General features: G+C 43.2%; 1 protein-coding gene across 3 annotated transcripts in view; it reads left to right on the top strand.

Annotated features, from left to right (window-relative positions):
• CTNNA3 (catenin alpha 3) overlaps positions 1 to 19,168 on the top strand; it is a 407,433-nt gene that overhangs the window by 348,903 nt on the left and 39,362 nt on the right. For all 3 annotated transcript variants that reach the window (XM_066191821.1, XM_066191820.1, XM_066191822.1), the window contains one exon: positions 5,566 to 5,747. In XM_066191821.1, coding sequence (XP_066047918.1) covers positions 5,566 to 5,747 — 182 coding nt within the window. The remainder of the gene's footprint in view (positions 1 to 5,565; positions 5,748 to 19,168) is intronic.

The raw sequence follows: 19,168 nt of genomic DNA, 5'->3' as shown, positions 1-19,168 counted from the left end.
GATTTTACATCCTTGAAGAAGTAGTTCCTTAGGAACTACTTAGCTACTTAAAACAGGTATTAGCTACTATAAAAACAGGTATTGCTTGTGGATCCAAGGACTATGGCAGTTTTTCCCAGCTGGAAGTTAGCTCTTCCTCTGGTGGCTGTGTGTAAATTGTGGAGGCTTATCACAGGCTAGTTAATGCTGTCATGAGCAGAGTAATTCCACTGAGGGAGGTAGTGGCTCGCTATCATGGGATTCAGTGCTGGAGAGCAGGGCGAGTAAGGTTTTGCCCAGTTCATTTTAAACCTAGAAGACAATGTACATGTTAATGACCAGGAAAAAATATTTTAAGTGTTTGACGTTACTAAAATTAGTGATGAGAGCAGCTTAGCTTAATTTCAAAGTTGCTGCTGCAGGTTAAGGTCATCGCATTGAGAAAGAGGCAAAATGTTTTACCTCACAACTTAACCCACTTAGGGGTGGCAAGAGCAGAACTCTTTCAGGCAGCCACACACCCACATTATTTTTCTCAGAGTTCTGCAGGCAGTGTTGTGGATGCATGGACAAAAATGTCTGATAATAGGATCATTTTTTTAATACCCTTTTGTTGCACACTGTGTTTGTGCGACAGTTCTGGGTGGTTAAAAAGTTGATTCAGTATGTTCTGTGAATGAGAAAATCCAGGCAAAGTAATTTCATTGTTTTATTTGTATTGCATTTTAAATACAGAAATCAGTTATATGGCTCTAAAAATCTAAGAATATATAGCTCTAAAAATCTCTAAGAAGAGAGTAAATAAAATAGTAAAGACCAAGAAGATAACTGTTGATGCTTGCATGAAAAAAGTAGTTAGAGTGGAAGTTAGGTTTGCCATCAGATTAATTAGCAATTTTTTTTTCAAGTAGCAAATATTGAATGTCTAAGTTCCTACATTAAATGAAATGCTGATGTATGTTAACAGGAAGCATGTACTATTTTGTTAATAAAAAGGCCAATTTTAGAATATTTTTTACTTTAATTTTTATCAGAGCCTACACAAGCATGAAATACTGATAAGAATTCAAGCATAATGAAAATAACTACTGTAATTTTGAGTAGGTCTGTGAACAGTAATTTTGACACTTGATACGTAGCAGAAGGCTCCCTGTCAGGAGTCATGATCTGTCAAAAGCATTTAATTTTCTTGCCAATTTTTGACGCAATTTCCGTAAAGGGAAGAGATTGAGTTACTGAAATACTTAAGGTTGTAGCATCATATTATGTACTTATACGAAGTAGAGCTGGAAAGAGCCTCAAGAACTCACTCGGCTAATCCATCCACTTGGCCCAGGGCAGAATAAATACACTTCTTGACACACACATTTATATGAACAATTGCATTGTTCCCTCTACTTAGTTCATAACTGGAATTGATGGTTTATTGGGAAGTTATTGTCCTTACACCTCATGTGTTGCAATTAGCACGTTAGCACTCATCTGCAATGGACACAGAGAACGTGAGGTTCCTTTCTGTGTGTATTTTTTTAGTGTACTTGTACATCCTTTTTCCATGGCCTGTCTCTTTTGGGGACTCCAGGCTGAATAACTCCAGTAACCTTGATTTACTCTTCAAGGTGGCATTTCCCATATGTCCTTTTAGTCTCTCTCTCCTCTGGGTGCTTTGCAGCTGGCTAGTGAATTCTGGAATTTTGTGTCCAGACTCTTTATATTGCCAATTGTGTGAAGCCACCTGTGATCTCAACAGCGCACACGTCAGGTTTGCACTTTTCCCTGCTGTGTGCATAGTTCAGAAGGAGCTTTGGTATGAGGTTTGCCTTTCTGCCAAGGGCACAGCCTTTTATCAGCTACAAATGCCACCCACCCACCTGCCCCTGGCTGGTTCTGTCTCAGTTCTGTGAGTGTGCTGTGATTTTTCTGAGGGCTGAACCCTGTCCTTGTCTCAGCTGCGGTACACCCCGTGGTGTTTCCAGATCAGCTCTCAAGTTCCCTTGGAGTTGTGAACCAGGCCTCTTCCACTGCGAGTGTGGTGTGTACTCTTGGCTCTGGAAACGCTGACTGATGCCAGCGTCAGGGCAGCTCCCTTCACAGCTTTTCCTGATGGATCCCTTGGCTTGGTGTGTGTTCTTGATGAGTGCTCTGCAAGGAGTTTTCTAACCAATATTACATCCACCCACTGGAGATTACATCTAGACCTTATTTCTCCAGGTTTTGGTAAGGATGACATGAGAGCCAGTGGCAAAGCTCTGGTGAAGCCCAGACTTAGCACACGATGCTTTTTGATCTACAGGCCTATGGCCCCAGGACAAAGAGAAATTACATTTAATATGCCATAGTTGCATCATCTAAGCCGACCTTCTTAGTGAAGACTGATGCAAAAATGGCATTAAACACGTTTTTTGCTATCTCCCAATAGTTTTACCTCTTTATCCGGTTAATCCAGTTATATTGTATCTAAAAATACAGCAGAACTGGCATGGCAGAACAAATGAGGCACTCTCTGAACTTGTTTAAGGAGTGCTGCACTTCAGCAGCCTTGCTGCAATTCTTGAAACTGGGAGAAGGCAGCTGGTGACAGCAGGTAGTAAAGTATTGAAAGAAACACAGCTTCTCCCCACTGTCAGCATCACACACCACACAGTTCATCTCTGAGGGCGTATATTCACTTAGCTGTGAGCGCTAAACATCCAACATCATCTCTGTCACCTCTTTATCCAAACTCACAAAGTCATTCCCTCAGCAGGAAAAGTAGTAGTAAAAGGCAGTGGACACGTCTTGCTCGTTTTAACAGAATCCCTTTTGACTTGGTCGTGTCTCCATGAATTCACTTATGAACATCCTGGCACTCAGAATCAGACTCAGGGAATGATTTGGCTTGGAAGGGACCTCAAAGATCATCTTGTTCCATGGCAGGGATGCCACTCACCAGCTCAGATTGCTATGGACTCATAAGATACAGATGTGTATTTTACGACAGTGGTCTCCAAAGTTCGTTCAAGAAAAAGACAGGTAAAGGTCATGATTGGAACTGTTGTGAAACAGTGTGATTGAAATATATTTCTGTACTTGGGGTGATTTGCAGGGCTCCTGTTCTTTTTCACCACATGTTCAGCTGACTGCAGCAGGAGGGCAGGAACAGACCAGAGGGTGTCTTGTGGCTGCCGAGGCTCTGGGGGAATGAAAACCTCAGCTCTCGAGACAAAGTAGGGACACAAATCCGTTCTACTGGGATCTCTGCCATTACTGTATAACTGCAGTATGTGAAGAGCAGCTTATTTTGTGTTCTTCCTTATAAAAGCTCTGAGAAGTTTCTCATGTGCTCATTTGGGAAGCTGGGGTTTGTTTCCTGGTAACCTACAAAATTGCAGAAAGACAGTGTTTTCCTCTTTTCTTCTCTGTAGTTACATGACGTCTTGCAGCTTACAAAGCTGGAAGTGTTAAATAATTTTCAAGGGAGATTCTTTGATTTTTCTTGAATGTATTGTGCTAGTTTCTGTTGCCTTTCTTTCCTTCCTGGTCCCTGTAAGTGGTAAGAATGGTGTTGGTGTGGATCTGGCCAGTCATTTGGTTTTAGGGGTCAGGAAAGAAAAATTGCATGTCAGCCTGAGATTTTAAGAGCATACTCAAATTTCATGTGAAAGTCAAATCCCTGGAGAGCAGCCAGAGCCAAAGGCAGGCAAAAGGCCAGTTCTTCAGGCTGAGATGTCATTGGCCAGCAATGTACCAGGGAGAGACGAGTCAAAATCTTCACCACTTAATTACCCCCCGTGTGTCCTTCCACAGCCTTAAAAGTTCAGTTTCTTTGATGGAGAACTGACTGAAACATGGGAAGGTTATGAAAGGAAACACCAGTCTCACAGGGTAAGTCAGGTTGCAAATGGGACAATTTAAATAACACAAACTCCAGTGTTGGAGACTCCAGCTACCTGGGACAAACAGCCTTCAGAAATGTTAAGTCAGGGAAAATTAGGAAAAAAAAAAATCAATACCTTTTTTTTTTTTTTAAATACAAGGAAGGAAATATCACAGATTTAACTTCTCTCTCCTAGTCCTAAGTCTGTTATCTGCTACTGTAATAATAACATTTTGTCTTAGAAATAGTGAAAAAATAATTTTCTCCCGCTGGAGGAAATAAACCTGCACTCACGTAGTAGTCATTCAATTTAGATCTTTATTTCACAATTACTGTTATGTTGGCTATTTCGATACAAAGTTAAATCTGTGCTTAAAAGGCTCCGTATACAATTGCTTTATTTTGTTGGACGTGGTTTTAAAGCAGTATGAGGGAAAGGAAGAAAAGACAAGGTCAGAATTACAATTTCCTTTGCCCTTTGTTCCAGTGGATAATGTCTCATTCCACCTGAAGCTCATTATTATTGGCAGATAGCAGGATGCTGTATGTCACAGGTCCCTCATTAAAATGTCATCTTTCTTGTGGTTCCAAGATCCAGGCCTGTGATCTTGAGCTCAAACCAGTGTTGAAGCTGGGGGCTAGGAAATACCACAGACGTCCACCCATCAGCAAAAATGGATGAGCTCATGAAAGTTCTCTTCCCTCTGTAGCCCATTTTGGGGTTTTCTAACAACATGGGAGCAGTAGCCTCAAAATAGCTGCACTTTCGAATTCTGACCACTATAAGCTTCCTTCCACCCTTAACCATTCTGTGATTGTGTGATTTTGTGACTGCAGTTACAGGCACGTGCTGGGAAACTTGTAATTCTCAGTGATTTGTGTAAGTCAGAAAGCTAACCCTGTGACAGTGATTCTGGCTAAATAACATCTCTGAAAAGGCGTGGCTTGAAAAACATACACATTATGTATAGACCTGGTTACTCATTAATTATAAACAATTCAGCCAAGGCCTTAACTTTTCATTTTATTGGTAGTAGATAATGTTTTCTAAACAAGTCACAGGATGGGGTAACCCATGGCTGCAGCAGGCTGGGCATCTTGCTCATGGAGAGCATTAGGCAAAAACATTCCTCTCACCATGCCACATTTTCAGGAGCTTTTGATAATCCTGTTCACATCCAGATTTCTGACATGTTCATCTATTCGTCTTCTGCAAAGACTGAAGATGAGTATTTGAACAATTAAATCTTTCTCAGTTCCTAAAATGATAATGTAGAACCTTCTCAGAAGAGAGAAGCATACCTGAGCGTTTCAGGACAATTAATCCTTTTCATTGATTATTTCGTACCTGAAGCAACACTGCATTTTTACTGTAACTTTTACATGTATCATACTTAAAACTACTTAGGCTCTTTAGCCCTAAGTAATAGGAAAACTTACCAGTCATATTTCATAAAGGCTCTTTGGAAGAATTTAATCTTCTTTCTCTCACTACAATAAAATTAATGGTTTCAGGAACACCACCACCCCATTACACTGAGATTATTTATTTGGCCCAGCCCAGTGACAACACAGAAATTTTGAAATTTAGAAGCACTCAAACTCAAACAGTTGGCTCAGGCCATAGTGTATTTAAACTATGTATTTATTATTGTACAGTGGTTTTGTTTAAAAAAAAAGAGAAAATACTCTGACTTAGATGTTTTACAAATCAAATCGTTCTGTTTTAGGCCAAGATGACTCAACTGCCAGAAGCTGAAAAGGAAAAGATAGCTGAGCAAGTGGCTGATTTCAAAAAAGTCAAGAGTAAGCTTGATGCGGAGATTGAAATCTGGGATGATACCAGCAATGACATAATTGTTCTGGCCAAGAGGATGTGTGTGATTATGATGGAGATGACTGACTTCACAAGGTAACCGTGTAAAAAAAGGTTCTTGGATACTTACAAACGCTGGAGGCCATTGTCACACTGTTACAGCAGCAAATACAGAGTTTTTAATGTCAGGTCACAGCCTCTCAGAAAAATTGAGTGGCTCAGCTAATGCAACACATCAGGTCGGAGCACTGAAATGTTGGGGGATGTAATGTTTTGAACTGTGCTTATCCCTAGTTTTTTGCCTTTTTCCTCTCTTATTAATTTGTTGGTAGGGTTTTTGCACGTTTTAGCACTCTATTTCCGCTCTGAGTGAAAGGGGAAAAGTAACAATAATCTCGATTTTAAGCTGTAGATTTGTCTCATCTGTTGTTCTGTCTACTTGTATCATAGCATGCTGTCAAGCATGAACCACGCTGTACAGAGCCCACGTGTGACAGTACACATTCACACTCATACATATTTTATATCCCATTATTGCTGTTGCTTTCGTCTGAACCCATGTGCTGCTAGATGTAGTTCAAGGAGTGAAGAGTACCACAGCAGATAGCCCTCAAAGCTGGTATTTCTTTCTGCTGCCAGTGTTTGATGATGATATTAAAAGAGAAAACAAGTTTTAAGTGCAGGAGCTTTTTCTGCCCTGCTCTGAATGAAATTTTGTGTAAAATCAAATTGATTATAACAAAGGAAGGTATTGGTGGTGGTGTCTGTCCTTCCTTTCCCTCCCTGGTCTAGTTAGCAGTAAAATAGCTGCTGACAGGTGAAGCCTTAGAACACACAGCCACTCTCGCAGGACACTTAGTGCCTCATAAAATCAGTTCTTCCATGCAAGGTACAAAGAACAATCTCTTTGTATCTTTGTGGGTGTCAGTGAGCAGGGCTGCATGGAGCTGAAGCTGCTGGGACAGAGCTGGGCTCTGGTGCAGGCTCTTACGGGGGAAGGCAGCTGTTGCATTTTATCACACTGGCAATTTCCAAATCCACCTGCAAGTGAGAGGGGGTAAAGACCTGCATGGAGGAGTCTGTGATCTGTTATAAAGCTGGTTTTAAATATCTCCTTCAGTGAGAAGATTTGTTTCTTCCTTAATGATGCCAGATGAAGTCTGGTAAAAAGAGGATTTGTACATGTCTGAGTAATAGGTGAACACTCGTGACTCTTCTCTAATTGTTGCTTATCAAAGGTGGCAGTTGTATGTGCTGAGAAACACAGCTGGCTCTTCACTTCCTGCTCTGTGGAAATCTGGGAACAGATCATAGAATTGTTTAGGTTGGAAAAGATCCAACATTGAGTCTATCCATTTACCCAGCACCACCATGTTCATTGCTAAACCACATCCCAAAGTGCCACATCCACGTGTTTTTGAACACTTCCAGGGATGGTGATTCCATCACTTCCCTGGACAGCCTGTTCCAATGCTAGACTACCCTTTCAGGGGAGAAATGTCCTTAATATCTAACACAAACCTCCCCTTGCTGCAACTTGAAGCCATTCCCTCATCCTGTCACTTGTCCCCTGGGAACAGAGCCTGACCTCCCCTGGCTGTCCCCTCCTGTCAGGGAGTTGAGCAGAGCCAGAAGTTCCCCCTGAGGCTCCTTTTCTCCAGGCTGAGCCCCTTTCTCATCTCCCTCAGCCTCTCCAGGCCCTTGCCAGCTCCTTTGCCCTTCTCTGGACGCCCAGGGCATGAATACTGCAGAACGCACAGCGAGCACCAGCTCACCTTGGAGTCTGAGCTCACCACTCTGTAACTCCCAAGTTCTTGAACATGGAAGAAATAAAAGATCCTGACATTTTGTATTTGTTACATCAGAAGCTACTCAGACAAATAGTAAATTTCTGTATTTGAGTCACTAGTTACATAAGCTGATTGCTGTTTTTCTCCATATGGTATTATGTTGCATTCATTGTTATTTAATCTCAGTGAGTGGTTCTCAAAGTTTTGGGTTTTTTGCTCTGTCTTCTGTAGAAGTAATTAGCAAGAAATGGCCTGACCTGCTATAACAGTTTTAATAATACTTTAGTGAAAATATTCTAATTTCTGTCCCGGTTGGCTAAAAATGTACAAGAAAAATCCCAGGGTTGCATTTGGTTTGTTCTGTTTTTCCCTAAGCTTTATGTGTAAATGGAGCACAATTTTTGTTTTCCACTGCCAAAGCAGACCTACAATTAAAAAGATATTTGCCAATAAACATACCCAAATCCCTTTTGCTCGTATAAGGGAACGTGTATCTAATTCAAGCAGTGCTTTGGATCACAGCACTGGAACTTGTAATTCCCATTGAGAAAGGAGCAAGGAAGGGTCAATGGTTTAAGCATAAAGGGAGCTCTGCTGTGAAGTTTTGGAGAATTGTTTTGCTGTTTGAGCCCTGTGCACCAGGGAAGGGTTTTTTTTTTTCAAACAGAGAACTGCAGGATGTCTCTGTGTAGGATTTTCACAGCACTTCAGTGATAGGAAAGGTATCACCAGGGCTCAGGTGAGACTGGGACACCAGGCAGAGCTTGCTGCTGTGTCAGAGGTGATTTCATAGATGCACCACAGAGAGATCGGTGCTGGTAACTGACCTGGCTGGGCTGTTCACAGCCTGTCCTGACAGCAGGTAGCCCATGGATTCAGGATTCACAGTGCCTGTTGAAGGCTCTGGGACAATCCCTCTCACTTTTCTGTGGTGTAAACTGTAAATGAGAATTGCTGGGCTTTTAGCCCTTACCCATTTTGTAGGTTATTAGATTCCAAATGGGGCCATATGAACACTTCCTTTAAACAAAAGAGTGCAGCTCTCAGCAAACTGGTCAGGAAGTGTCTCATATTTGTTCTTGCTACTTGACATTTGTTTCTAAAATGGCATCAATATTGGAGTTAATATGAGAAATACAGTGAAAATAGCAAAACAAATTAACAAGACGAGAAAAGAATAAATCTAGCAAAAATATCCTCCAAATCTGTCCCCCTTTTATCCTTGTAGTAAGGCTAAATGTAATTCTCTTGTACTTCAGGGATTGCAGCTGGGCTAAACTTTTCTCTCTGTAGTACTCCTGGTTACTACCAAGTGCAGTTGCCTTGTGAAGAAGGGCTCCTCACCTGGTGATAGCCACAGTCATTAATTCATCTGGGCTTCTGGTCTTTGCTTGGGAGAGCAAAATGGAGATGGCAGTTCCGTAGTTACTGGGCTCTAAGAGACTGTGGGGCGCACAGATGACAGAGGACAAAAGAGGCTTCTATTCCTAGTCAGGTTCATCCATTAAACTCCTCACCATAACTCACTATTTGATTTACTTTTCCTGGTGCCCCTTCCCACTTCAGAGTTACTTGTGATCCTCCTATTTCCCATCCAGCAGCCAGATGCTTTTGAAATTCTGTGGAGCTTTTTCATTGCACTCTGAAATCTGATGCCTTCCTTGCCTATTTGTGGCCCTTCTACCCGTCAGATTTGTGTCAGTTCCATCCAGCTCCTCTCACCCATGTGGAAGTTTCATGTCCCAGCTCTCCTGCTCAGTCTTGTCCCCGTCACCAACCTGGTTTGTCAGTGCCACAAAAGGTAATGGTACCTTTATTACTGAGTGTCATTGCAGTCACAGCTCAGCTTGAGATACGTGTAGGAATTTCCCCTTTCCCTCCCCTCCCTGCTCATCTCAGGGCATTCCCTACTCAGCACTGTTTCATTAGGCAGTCTGGGATGCTTTTGAGAGTCCATAGCTACTCAGTGTTTGCGTCATAAGCTGTATATGAGGATAAACAACTTCCGCTTTAAATTATTTCATCAAAATCACTCAAAGATTGAAGGTTGTAAAAGTTTTGCCAGCAGCGGTGCCTTCGAGCTGAGTTATCAGAAAGGACAGCTATTTTGGAGACAGTGACTTCGGGCAGAGAAAGTGAACCTCTCCTTTGGGTTCTGTGTCCAGAGCAGCTTCTACCTGTGTTACTCATGTGAAGAGATTCTTTTAGTTTGTTTCCTGAACAAAAACAGTTCCGTTGTGTGTGCATACTTGGCTGTGTTTTATCGTCCATGCCTTGTCAAAGAGAGCCAGCAGGATTTCCTTCTTCCTGCACAGAGGGTTAAGCAGGTACATCTTGCTGTTAAAAGCAGCAGCAGAATTGCATTAGCTGCAGTGGTGCCAGTGCTGGTGAAGGGCTTGCGGTGCTTGGAGTTCTGACTGTCCTGCCAGGACTGCCTGTGATGGCCTCGGGCAGTTGTTGCTCTCAAATAAACACGGGCTCACACATTGGTGAGGGATTCTTGAGGGGTGTCAAGTTAAACCGTGTCAGCTGATACTGCTGCTTCTGCCTGAAGGTCACAGAGCTTCTAATATTTACAAATATAAGTCAGGATTTTGAAGGCAGAAATCCAGTATCTGTGTCCTGCCCATCTCAAAAGCTTGTGGCCGAGTCTGAATTTCCTTTACACCACTACTGTGTCTTTATTAATGATACCTGCGTAGAATGTGATATTTCATATGATACTTTTGTGGATGCTTCCGCCACTTTTATAGTAGAAATAATTCCAACTGATTCTTAAATGCATACAGCAGCAAGTATTTAATCTGATTTGGCAGTTGCTACTCAATAGAGTTCTAATAATTAAGTGCTAAATATTCATCCTTCGATAGTAAAGTTTCTAAAAAAAAATTATAAAATCTAAATATATTACTTATTTTATACAACCCTTATTCCAAAGGGAAAATCACCTGGTGGATTGAAGTCTTAGAACCAAAAGAGACACATTTAAAGAAGCAAAAATAATTTAACAGCTTGGCTCTGTGACAGTGTTGCAGCAAGTATTTATATATCCAATTTGTCTGCAAGCTAAGTGGATTTATTTTCATGTAGTAGGCACAATTACCATCAGTAGCAGTATTATTAAACAAACACAGCAGGTCATGAATGTACAGCTGATTTAGATCCTTCTGATGGAGATTAAGCAGTCAGAATTCCCTCAGTGCCCCAGGCTCTGGTGGTGGCAGTGTGCAGCTGCAGAGGGTGTAGGGGGATCAGAGGCACAGGGACACCCTTCACAAGGCTGCTCTTTGCAGGTTAACAAAGCACAGTAGATTCTTGAAACCAATACAGTGAACAGCTAATGGCCAAGCTAACGAGCACAACGTTTCTTCTTCTCCTCTGCAGCATTTCTGTGGCAAAGTACAGCTGACTCATGTACAGCTGCAGTCAGGAAACTGCATTTGCTGTTACTCATAACTCAAATGCTAAAGGGAAAAGATAAACTGTGGCTGCCTGACAACATCACAGCAGGGAGAGGACAGGTTCATACACAGGCCTGTATGCATCAGCTTTGTTTTAGCAGTCTTCGGTTCTTTCGTGTCACCTGTTGTTCCTTAACCGCAACCGTTTTGGGCTCTTCTGTTCTCTGCCTTCGCTGTCAAAGCCAAAACACATGTTTTCTCTCATCTCCGGGTACTGCTGCTGACTGCAGGCAGCACATGACATCCAGAAGGCTCTGGAACAGCCAGGACAAACTTCTAAGTCCCTGAAATCGTTCTTGGAATTTCTGGGAAAATAAAAGCTCTTTAGCAAATGGACAGAAAGGTGTTCTGTTATAATTTCTGCCTTCTCTCAGTGACATAATTACATCGTGGATATCTTTCTATGCAATGAGCAGGTGTAATTATTTCACAGTTTATCTATTGCCTCTTCCCTTGAAAGAGTGAGGCATTCACAGTTTGCTCTTTCAGTTAAAAACTATTTTTAAGAAAGGTAATTTATTTGTGCAACTTCCATTTCCTTGGAACAGAAATGAAAGTGAACATAACACTGTTGTTTTATTTAGCTTAATAGTTGCAGTCAGACTTTTGATAGAAAGGTGACAAAAATTATTTTGGTTTGATATTTGACCTTTCTAGTTTCAACTTCTTATATTGCCAATGCTTGCAAACCATTTTTTAAAAATTCCTATTTTCCTGCATGAAAACCAGATATTGATACAAGTAGCAGGGCTCAGAAATTGAACCTTTTTTATGAATGGAGCCTTTTTCATGTGGACATGAAAGTTAATTTAAGATAATGTCTTCATTGATTTTGAACAAACAATCATTTGCAGCTAGAATGGGAAATGACTCCTAAATTTCATGTATGCCGGTAGAAATCCAGACACATTCTCACAAAGAGAATTCTCCCATTCATCTGGTTAAAAGTCTTGTGTAAAACTCTTCAGCTTAAAAATTCTGGTGGTGCTTTACTTGTGTGATGTGTTTAGTTGACTTACTGCTGGAAGTGAAGCCACTTCTGAATCAGTTCTTGTTTGCTGTAAGATGCCTTGTAGTCATGGAAGCTGTGAAGATTAATTCCTCTGATTAGAGCAATTACATGCTCCACATCCTAAAAGAATTTTATAAATTGAAGTCCAAGAAAATGTGTTCCATTTTAAACAGTAAGGCTCTTAATTGCGCTGTTTGTGTGAAAATCCTTGGTTTGTGCAGATGTGTTAGCCATACCTCATGTGTGGGTAAGCACAGGGCAAAGCAATACTGACACAACCTCCCTGTCTCTGTCCAGGAGTAACTGGTATTTACTTGAAGACAGGAGATCCTCAAAATAATAATCAGAGGGAACAGCTGTTGCTTGTTCTTTATTTTTCCCTGTGGTCCTGTGTAAGATTTTAGTGAATTCCTTGCATTCCTAGCAATATTACAATTAGTGTTACAGTTATTTCAAATTATGTAGTACTGCAACCCTTAGCACGAAAGTTGAGGAAAAAAAGTGAAGAGATTGAGATGGGCAAAGAGGATCATGAGGCCTATTGTCCATGCCTCATATATATAGTCAGAAACAAATGAATAAAATGGAGACATACTCAAATATTGCAAAATCAGAAATAAGGCAGACAAACAGATCTGGGTAGCCTCTGGCAGAAATCCACCCAGGACCAGAAGCAAATCAGCTACAACTCACAGTGTACATTACAGCAAATACAACCCTATTTTTATGTCTTGTGCCAGAAAGAGCCATGTTCTGCCTTTCTTCTTCAGGGTCTGCTGTAGTCAGAGGACAAAGGGATTTCAGAACTCTCGAGTATCGGCTCCTGCTGGCAGAGGCATCAGGAGCGTAAAGAGGAGCTGAGGCAGTAATTTGACAGCTTCCAGGCCAGATGTCCTGGGCAGCTGGGAGGGCTGTGGTGGGACACCTCCTTTGGGCACATCAGAGCAGGTCAGAGCAGTGCCTGTGCGAGCAGCCCCGGGCCCGGCTGGAGCTGGGGGTGTTCAGCATTTCACAGGGGGGGCAGAGGAGGGCTCAGCTCAGCCCCCAGCACAGGAAACGGGAACCATTGAACTCTGGGCTGCTGCAGGGCAGCCACACTGACCGGGGCCGCTCCTCTGCCACCCCTCAGCACCTTCCTCCTTGTCCTGGGGCAGCAGAAGCTGGGTTCTGAGGGCACAGCTGGCCCAAGGGAGGAGAGCCAGAGGTGATCCCAGTGCACAGACACGGCTTGCCCTGAGCACCGCTCCCTTCAGCAGCAGCCCAGGGTGCTGTAACCACTGGCAGTGCCAGCCCAGGAGCAGGGAGAAGCTCCATGGCCCCTGAGGGGCACAAAGACAGGCTGCAGCCCGTCCCTGAGCCTGCCCGGGAGAGAAGGTGCCGGCAGGGCAGGACCAGCGCCCGGCCGGAGGGCAGGGCTGGGGCAGCTGTAGCTGTGAGCCAGGGCTGGGCTCAGGGCAGAGCTTCACTGGGGCGTGCGGGCTGTGCCAGGGCAGCCTGGGCAGCGGCACGGAGGGTCACTGGTGCCCTGGGGCTGTGGCACCGGGCACGGCGGAGCCGGGCTCAGGCTGTTCCTGGGGCTCAGCCCAAAATGGAACCAAGGCCACGTGGGATACTGGGTACGAGGAGGTCACCAGTGGAATCCATCACCATGACAGTGTTCAGGGAACTCACGACAATGGCAGTTCTGCAGCATTCCCCAAAGGCACGGCACGGAACCTGCCTTTTGAGCTGCAGCATCTTGACGCAAGTCTTGGTTTTATGTTTGTTTTGCTCGAGCTGTTGTTGGGTGGGAGCACCCAGCAATGTCTCCTAGGAAGATAAAGAAGCAGTCATTAAAAAGGCAAAGAACCTCTCCCAGCTTCTTACCCTTTAAAATATAGGCCTATTTTTATGGGATTTATTTGCTATATTTTGTATATGCTATATATTTTTGGCTATAACACCATATGTTCAGGTTCTTCCTGAATTAATTAGCAGAAGTTAGAAGCTTAAACCTTTGGAGGGCTTCCAAGAAATATGACTGGAAACTTTTGCAATTATCAGCCCCTTCATTGGAAGGGTAGGCACGGCAGTGAATTAATTACAACCAGAAATTTGACATAAAATATTGGTTACTTTTTTTACTGTGAATTTAATGCTGATTCAAATAGAAGTGTTGCTTACAAGAGATCAGTAACGTTCAGAGTATGATGTACACCCACATTTCTCTTGACAATTTATTGTCTAAGAATGGAGGTGTGGCACTGTTAACCTGGCTGGTGAAACAGGAGTCTGGAGTTGTCACTTGTGCAGCGTTTGTGCACTTGGTAGTACAGATAGCACCTAATGGGGGTACATAAAAATGAGTGGTAGTTTCAGATCGTGAAATTGAAAGGAGACAGATCAGTGGGAATTGCTTTCGAGGAGGAATAGGTTTTGCAGAGCTGATCACAACAATTTGCTGATATCCTCAGGGAAACCCCTGAGAGGCTGTGGCTGCTGGGGTGAGGTGACTGCAGTGAAGGGGTGCTGTTGTCCTGACTGCCACTCTGATCTCGGTGGGGAGACAAGTGGGCAGGGCAGAGAAGGGAGTGAGGTGCAGGGACTTCCCTGCCCTCCTCCCCCTGCTTCTTTACCCTTACCAATGCTATCAACTTTGTATGTCAAAGTTTCTCCATTAGAATATAAAACGGGGAAAAATTGACGCCTTGCGTTATGTTTTCCAAAGCAAAGAGATTTTATAACATAAACTATTTTCTTTTACATTCACGTGTACAATAAGGTCATAAGCATTGGAGGAAAACCAGGTTTTGTCTCTTTGTGTTCTGGACGTGTTTGCTGCCATTGTGTAGGTGAGCAGAAGGCACAGCACACCCTGAAAACCAGGTTGATGTGGTACCCAGCTGTATCCAAATCAGCCACAGGCTCCCCAGATGGTGTGTCCGCCTTTGGTTGTTTGGGATGCCAGAAGTGCATTCTAGGCTGAGGACAAGAAGTATAGTTAGAATTTCTTCTACTGAAGTATATTATTTCAGTCGTTCCTAAATGATTACTTTATTACTGCTTTCCCCTCCTCCCTAGACTAAGAACTGCATCACTTGCTGCAGTCACCCTTTTCTGTGCAGATGAAGGCATGGTTTTTTCAGGGAGCTAAGGCTTTTGTTTTTCCAAAATCACTTCTCCTGTATTATTTCTCATCCCTCCCTTCACCCTACCAAATGTCTGACTTGCTTCTCTCTGAGTGATCAACCCGCAGGAAATAATTTCCACAGGAAAGAACCTTTGGTTTCTTTATGGCCAAGAGTCAGGCTAGGATAGAGTTGCCTTCTAATAAAATATAACTCTTCCCAGAAGCTGCAGGGTTGAAAGAACTCCTACTGTATTTCTGATATAATTAATTTTATTTAGTAACGTTTCAGTTTAGTTTTCTTCCTGGCGTTTGTGTACTTCTGAGAAAAACTATGCACAAATGTTCACCTTGGGAGCACAGTGAACAACAGAATCAGTGCTGAACTGCTGTTTTCTGCTGAAATTATGACTGAAGCCTGCTCCAACCTTTTTTTAATTAAACCAGGACCTTTCACGGTTTGCATAGCCTGCCAGTGATTTTCACACTTCTCTCTTCTGAAACTAAATGGCATTTTTTTAACACAGGTTTTTCAATTCAGTACCTTTGGCAGCTGCGGTTTTGGTGCTTTTGGGAATCCAAACTCTGTCTTTCTCCTCAAGGTGGCACTGGCAGAGGCATTCAGCATCTCTCAGTACACCTCAGACTTGGCTGGAGTACTGCTGTTCATAAAGGATGGCAAATAGTTTTGCCTCTCCATCCCCCTGCCTTGTTGCCAGGTTGAGGCACAGGACTGGAGGACAGAAAGAGGATAATGCCCCTAGCGAGCCTCTAGCCCAACCCCTGAGCTGGTAAGAAGATGGCTAAAGGCACAAGTGCAGAGGCATCTGCGTGGCAGATTGCAAACATAAAAGGTGCGAAGGTGTTCTTTCAGAGTATTTTCTCAAAGCTGGCTCAATCCTGCACTGTTAAGGTCATCCGAGAGCTATTCTTACTGCTTGGAAGTCGTGGGTGACATAAGCCCCCTGTTTGGGGTGCTCTGTGATAGCAGAGGGAAGGAGTGACACTCTTCAGTGTGTCTGGGGTGGCTGAGGGTTCAGTAGGGTCACTTCATCTCATGGTAAACCTATTGAAAAGCTAGTTTAAAGATCCCTGCTGTAGTCATATTTCTACCGCAGACCATTGAGATCATCCCTACACAGGCAGCTCTGTTGCTCCCTTAAAATAAGTAGCTGACACGATCATTGAGGTCTTCTTGAGGCTGATGAGAAGGCCACAGGTCCTCAACGTACCAAGAAGGAACATATGTAATATACAACCAGAGCTGGAAAGGAGGAGGGGAGAGGTGTTGTGAGCACACTTCTTCCTGCAGGTCCGCCCCAGGAATGAGTGCTCTTGTGGAGAAGGTGTGCTTCTGGTCAGGTGCATTGTCAGAGAAGGAGGAAACAAATGCTGTTGCTGCTTTTCAGCATTCAGATCAGCTTCCCGCTTCCACCTGGATGACTTGATCACTAGTTCCGTTGCTGTTGTGAGGGAAGTCTGTCTCTCCTTAGAGCTGAAGACAAACTCTGAATGCTGGGTGTAAAATTAAGAGAAGACTCGACCATTTACCCTCACAGCTTTGTCTTACTTTTAGCGTTAAGCAGCCGTTTATTTTCAATGTTGTTCATTGGCTTAAACATCTTTTTCCTGTTGGCCGAGTCATCTGTGCAGAGCAGCACATTCAGTGGGTAATGGCTGAGAGGCCTCTTTGGTATGTTTGGGCCTGTGGTAATTGCTGGACATATGGTAATGCTCTGCCCCTAAGTAACTTTTTTTGCTAAATAGTTATGAACAGATCGTAGATCCCAGTTAATTTAGTGCTTCAGTGTTCTGTACTGGAATATGCATGACTCTGTTTCTCTCTCTGGAATGTCGTCATTATTGCTGCCTGCTCTCTGTTGATACTGCTTTTCAAGTGGGCCAGTCAGAGGCAGCAGATGAAGATAATATGAATATTCTAAAAGTGATTTCCTTAAAGGGTTCTCAGTGCTTGCAGAGGAAGGCAGGAGCTGCAGACACCAGATGCTGGACATCTGTTAGCAGGAGCTGCGAGAGCTCAGTGCCGTGTTACACCGAGGGTTTGGCATGGGGTGGGAAACACAGGGTACGGCAGGAAGGAGCTGCTGCCAAGGGAGTTACTGCTGCTGGAGGGGGCATTGCAATCATCCAGTCAGTATTGCCTTAATTTTCCATTTATGCCTGAAACATGCATTTCCAAGTATTCAGCGCTGTGCATGGGCAGGTCTTGTCCAGGTTAATCATTGCAGTTTACCCTTGTCAAGAACATTCTGTTTTCCACACAGGGTTGCAGCTTTCCTCTGCACAACCCATAACTTTGCTTTTGGAACCAGCAGTTCAGTCTGGATTAATAAGACAGTCAATGAGTTCCTTCTTTTTCATTTCCTATTCCTTTTTACACTAGCTGGGGGATTTTTTTTTTTTAGGTTTTTTTTTAGGGTTTTTTTTCTTTTTTTTTTAGTATTTTTTTCCTCAAAGGGAACTTCCAGACCTGTCCATGAGATTCCCTGCAAGAGCAGTTGCTGTCCACAGCATGGCAGGCTGAAGACCCAGGAAGGCAAAGCTCTCGGTGCCATCTGGCTGGTGTTTGAGCATCAGCCTGTTGTTGGTGTTGGGAATGCACATCCCACATTCCCAAGGGAGAACCACTCACATAAGGTCTCCCCCCTGGCTTCTGACAGTAGGCAAACCAAACAGAAGGAGGGTGGGAGGAGGAATGTTGATGGGGATGTTGCAGAGGGAAGTCCTCACTAAGTTACTCAGGGCCATTCTTCACATCTTTGCTGTCTCAGCAGCGGAAACCCTCAAGATTTTGTCAGGATTTCAGTGAACAAGCAGCTGTTGTACTGCATTCCTTGCCAAGGCAGTAACTTATTCCAAAAGTTCTCTTCAATTTTAAATCCTGTGGGCTTGAGGAAGCAAGCTGCCACTATAATTTAGGCCTTAGAAAAAAGTGTGGTTTAATACTGATGGAAAAATCAGATGAAGTGGTGTTTTTCTTCAGGACTGCCACATTAGTTTTTGGACATGTTTTATCCATCTGAAATACTCCCTTCCCCCTTTCCATCCTAGGAAATTTTACCTACATGATATAAGAAAAAAAGTTTTACTCACCGGAGAGCCTGTGCCAAACATATTTTCAAATTCTTTGTCTTGACCCAGCAAAGTGACACTGATGCTGATGCCGAGTAACTTGCCTGGCTGAATTGTGTCAGTTGTGTTAATACAATCTTCTGCAGCAACCGGCTGTCCCTTCAGAAAAGTCTCCTGCCTTCTTTGTTAAGAAAACCTGGAAGTACCTAATTAATGTAATCAGGAATGGCCTGTCTTGCCGAGGTTGCACCAGGCAGTCCAAAACAGTAAGGATTGATCCCTGGAAGCCCCAAACTCTGGCTGCAGTTTGCAGACTCTCAACCAGGCCTTTCAGCAGCTGAGTTCTTGCATCACTGTGGGGAAGGAAATCCCTTCCTCACCCCAATGTTGTGCAGCAGGAATGATGGATGCTCTCTAATTGCCAGTCTGTAGCAAATGCCTTAAAGTGGTGGAGAGGAAAGCAAAGTGAGGTAAGCTTTGAACAGCACTCTAAGAGCCAGGACTGCCTGCCAAAGGCTATTCCAGCAAACAGCACCCATGTTAATAATTTCTCTCAAGTCTTTCCTCTGGGTTTTTTTGTTTTGGGTTTTTTTTTTCGGCATCAGTGGTAGATTCTAGCCAGTGCCAATGTTCTCCTGCCATTATCCCACTCATCTCTCACCACTGTGTGGCTGCAAGAGAACCTCCTCACTGCCATTTGATGAGCAGACAGAAATTAAGACCTTTCATGTGTTAACTGCTCTTTTTTTAGACTCATATAATACGTCAGTGATTCTAACTCAGAGTGTTATTAAAAAATCTTTGTATGTGCACTGGCTCTGGAGATATGTTATTGTAGGAGAAACTCACCTACCCCCAGCATTTTTTAATTAAGTTTCATGGTTGCTGAGCAAATCCTGAAAATGGGACCCCTGAAGGCTTGGAAAAGAGAAAGTAAATACAAAGAACTGCAGATGTATTATTTCAATTCTCCTGGTGGTTTTTTTTTTTCCAGTTGTGTGGTATTTTGGAGCCTGACTCATGATATTTGAGTGCTTGGGGCTGACAATACAAAT

Source organism: Chamaea fasciata, unplaced genomic scaffold (assembly GCF_029207755.1).
Source record: "Chamaea fasciata isolate MVZ Bird 193981 ecotype frontalis unplaced genomic scaffold, bChaFas1.0.hap1 SCAF_9, whole genome shotgun sequence".
NCBI classification, from domain to species: domain Eukaryota; kingdom Metazoa; phylum Chordata; class Aves; order Passeriformes; family Sylviidae; genus Chamaea; species Chamaea fasciata.
The sequence above is the reverse complement of the archived record's forward strand: the minus strand, read 5'-3'. Positions and strand labels throughout refer to the sequence as shown.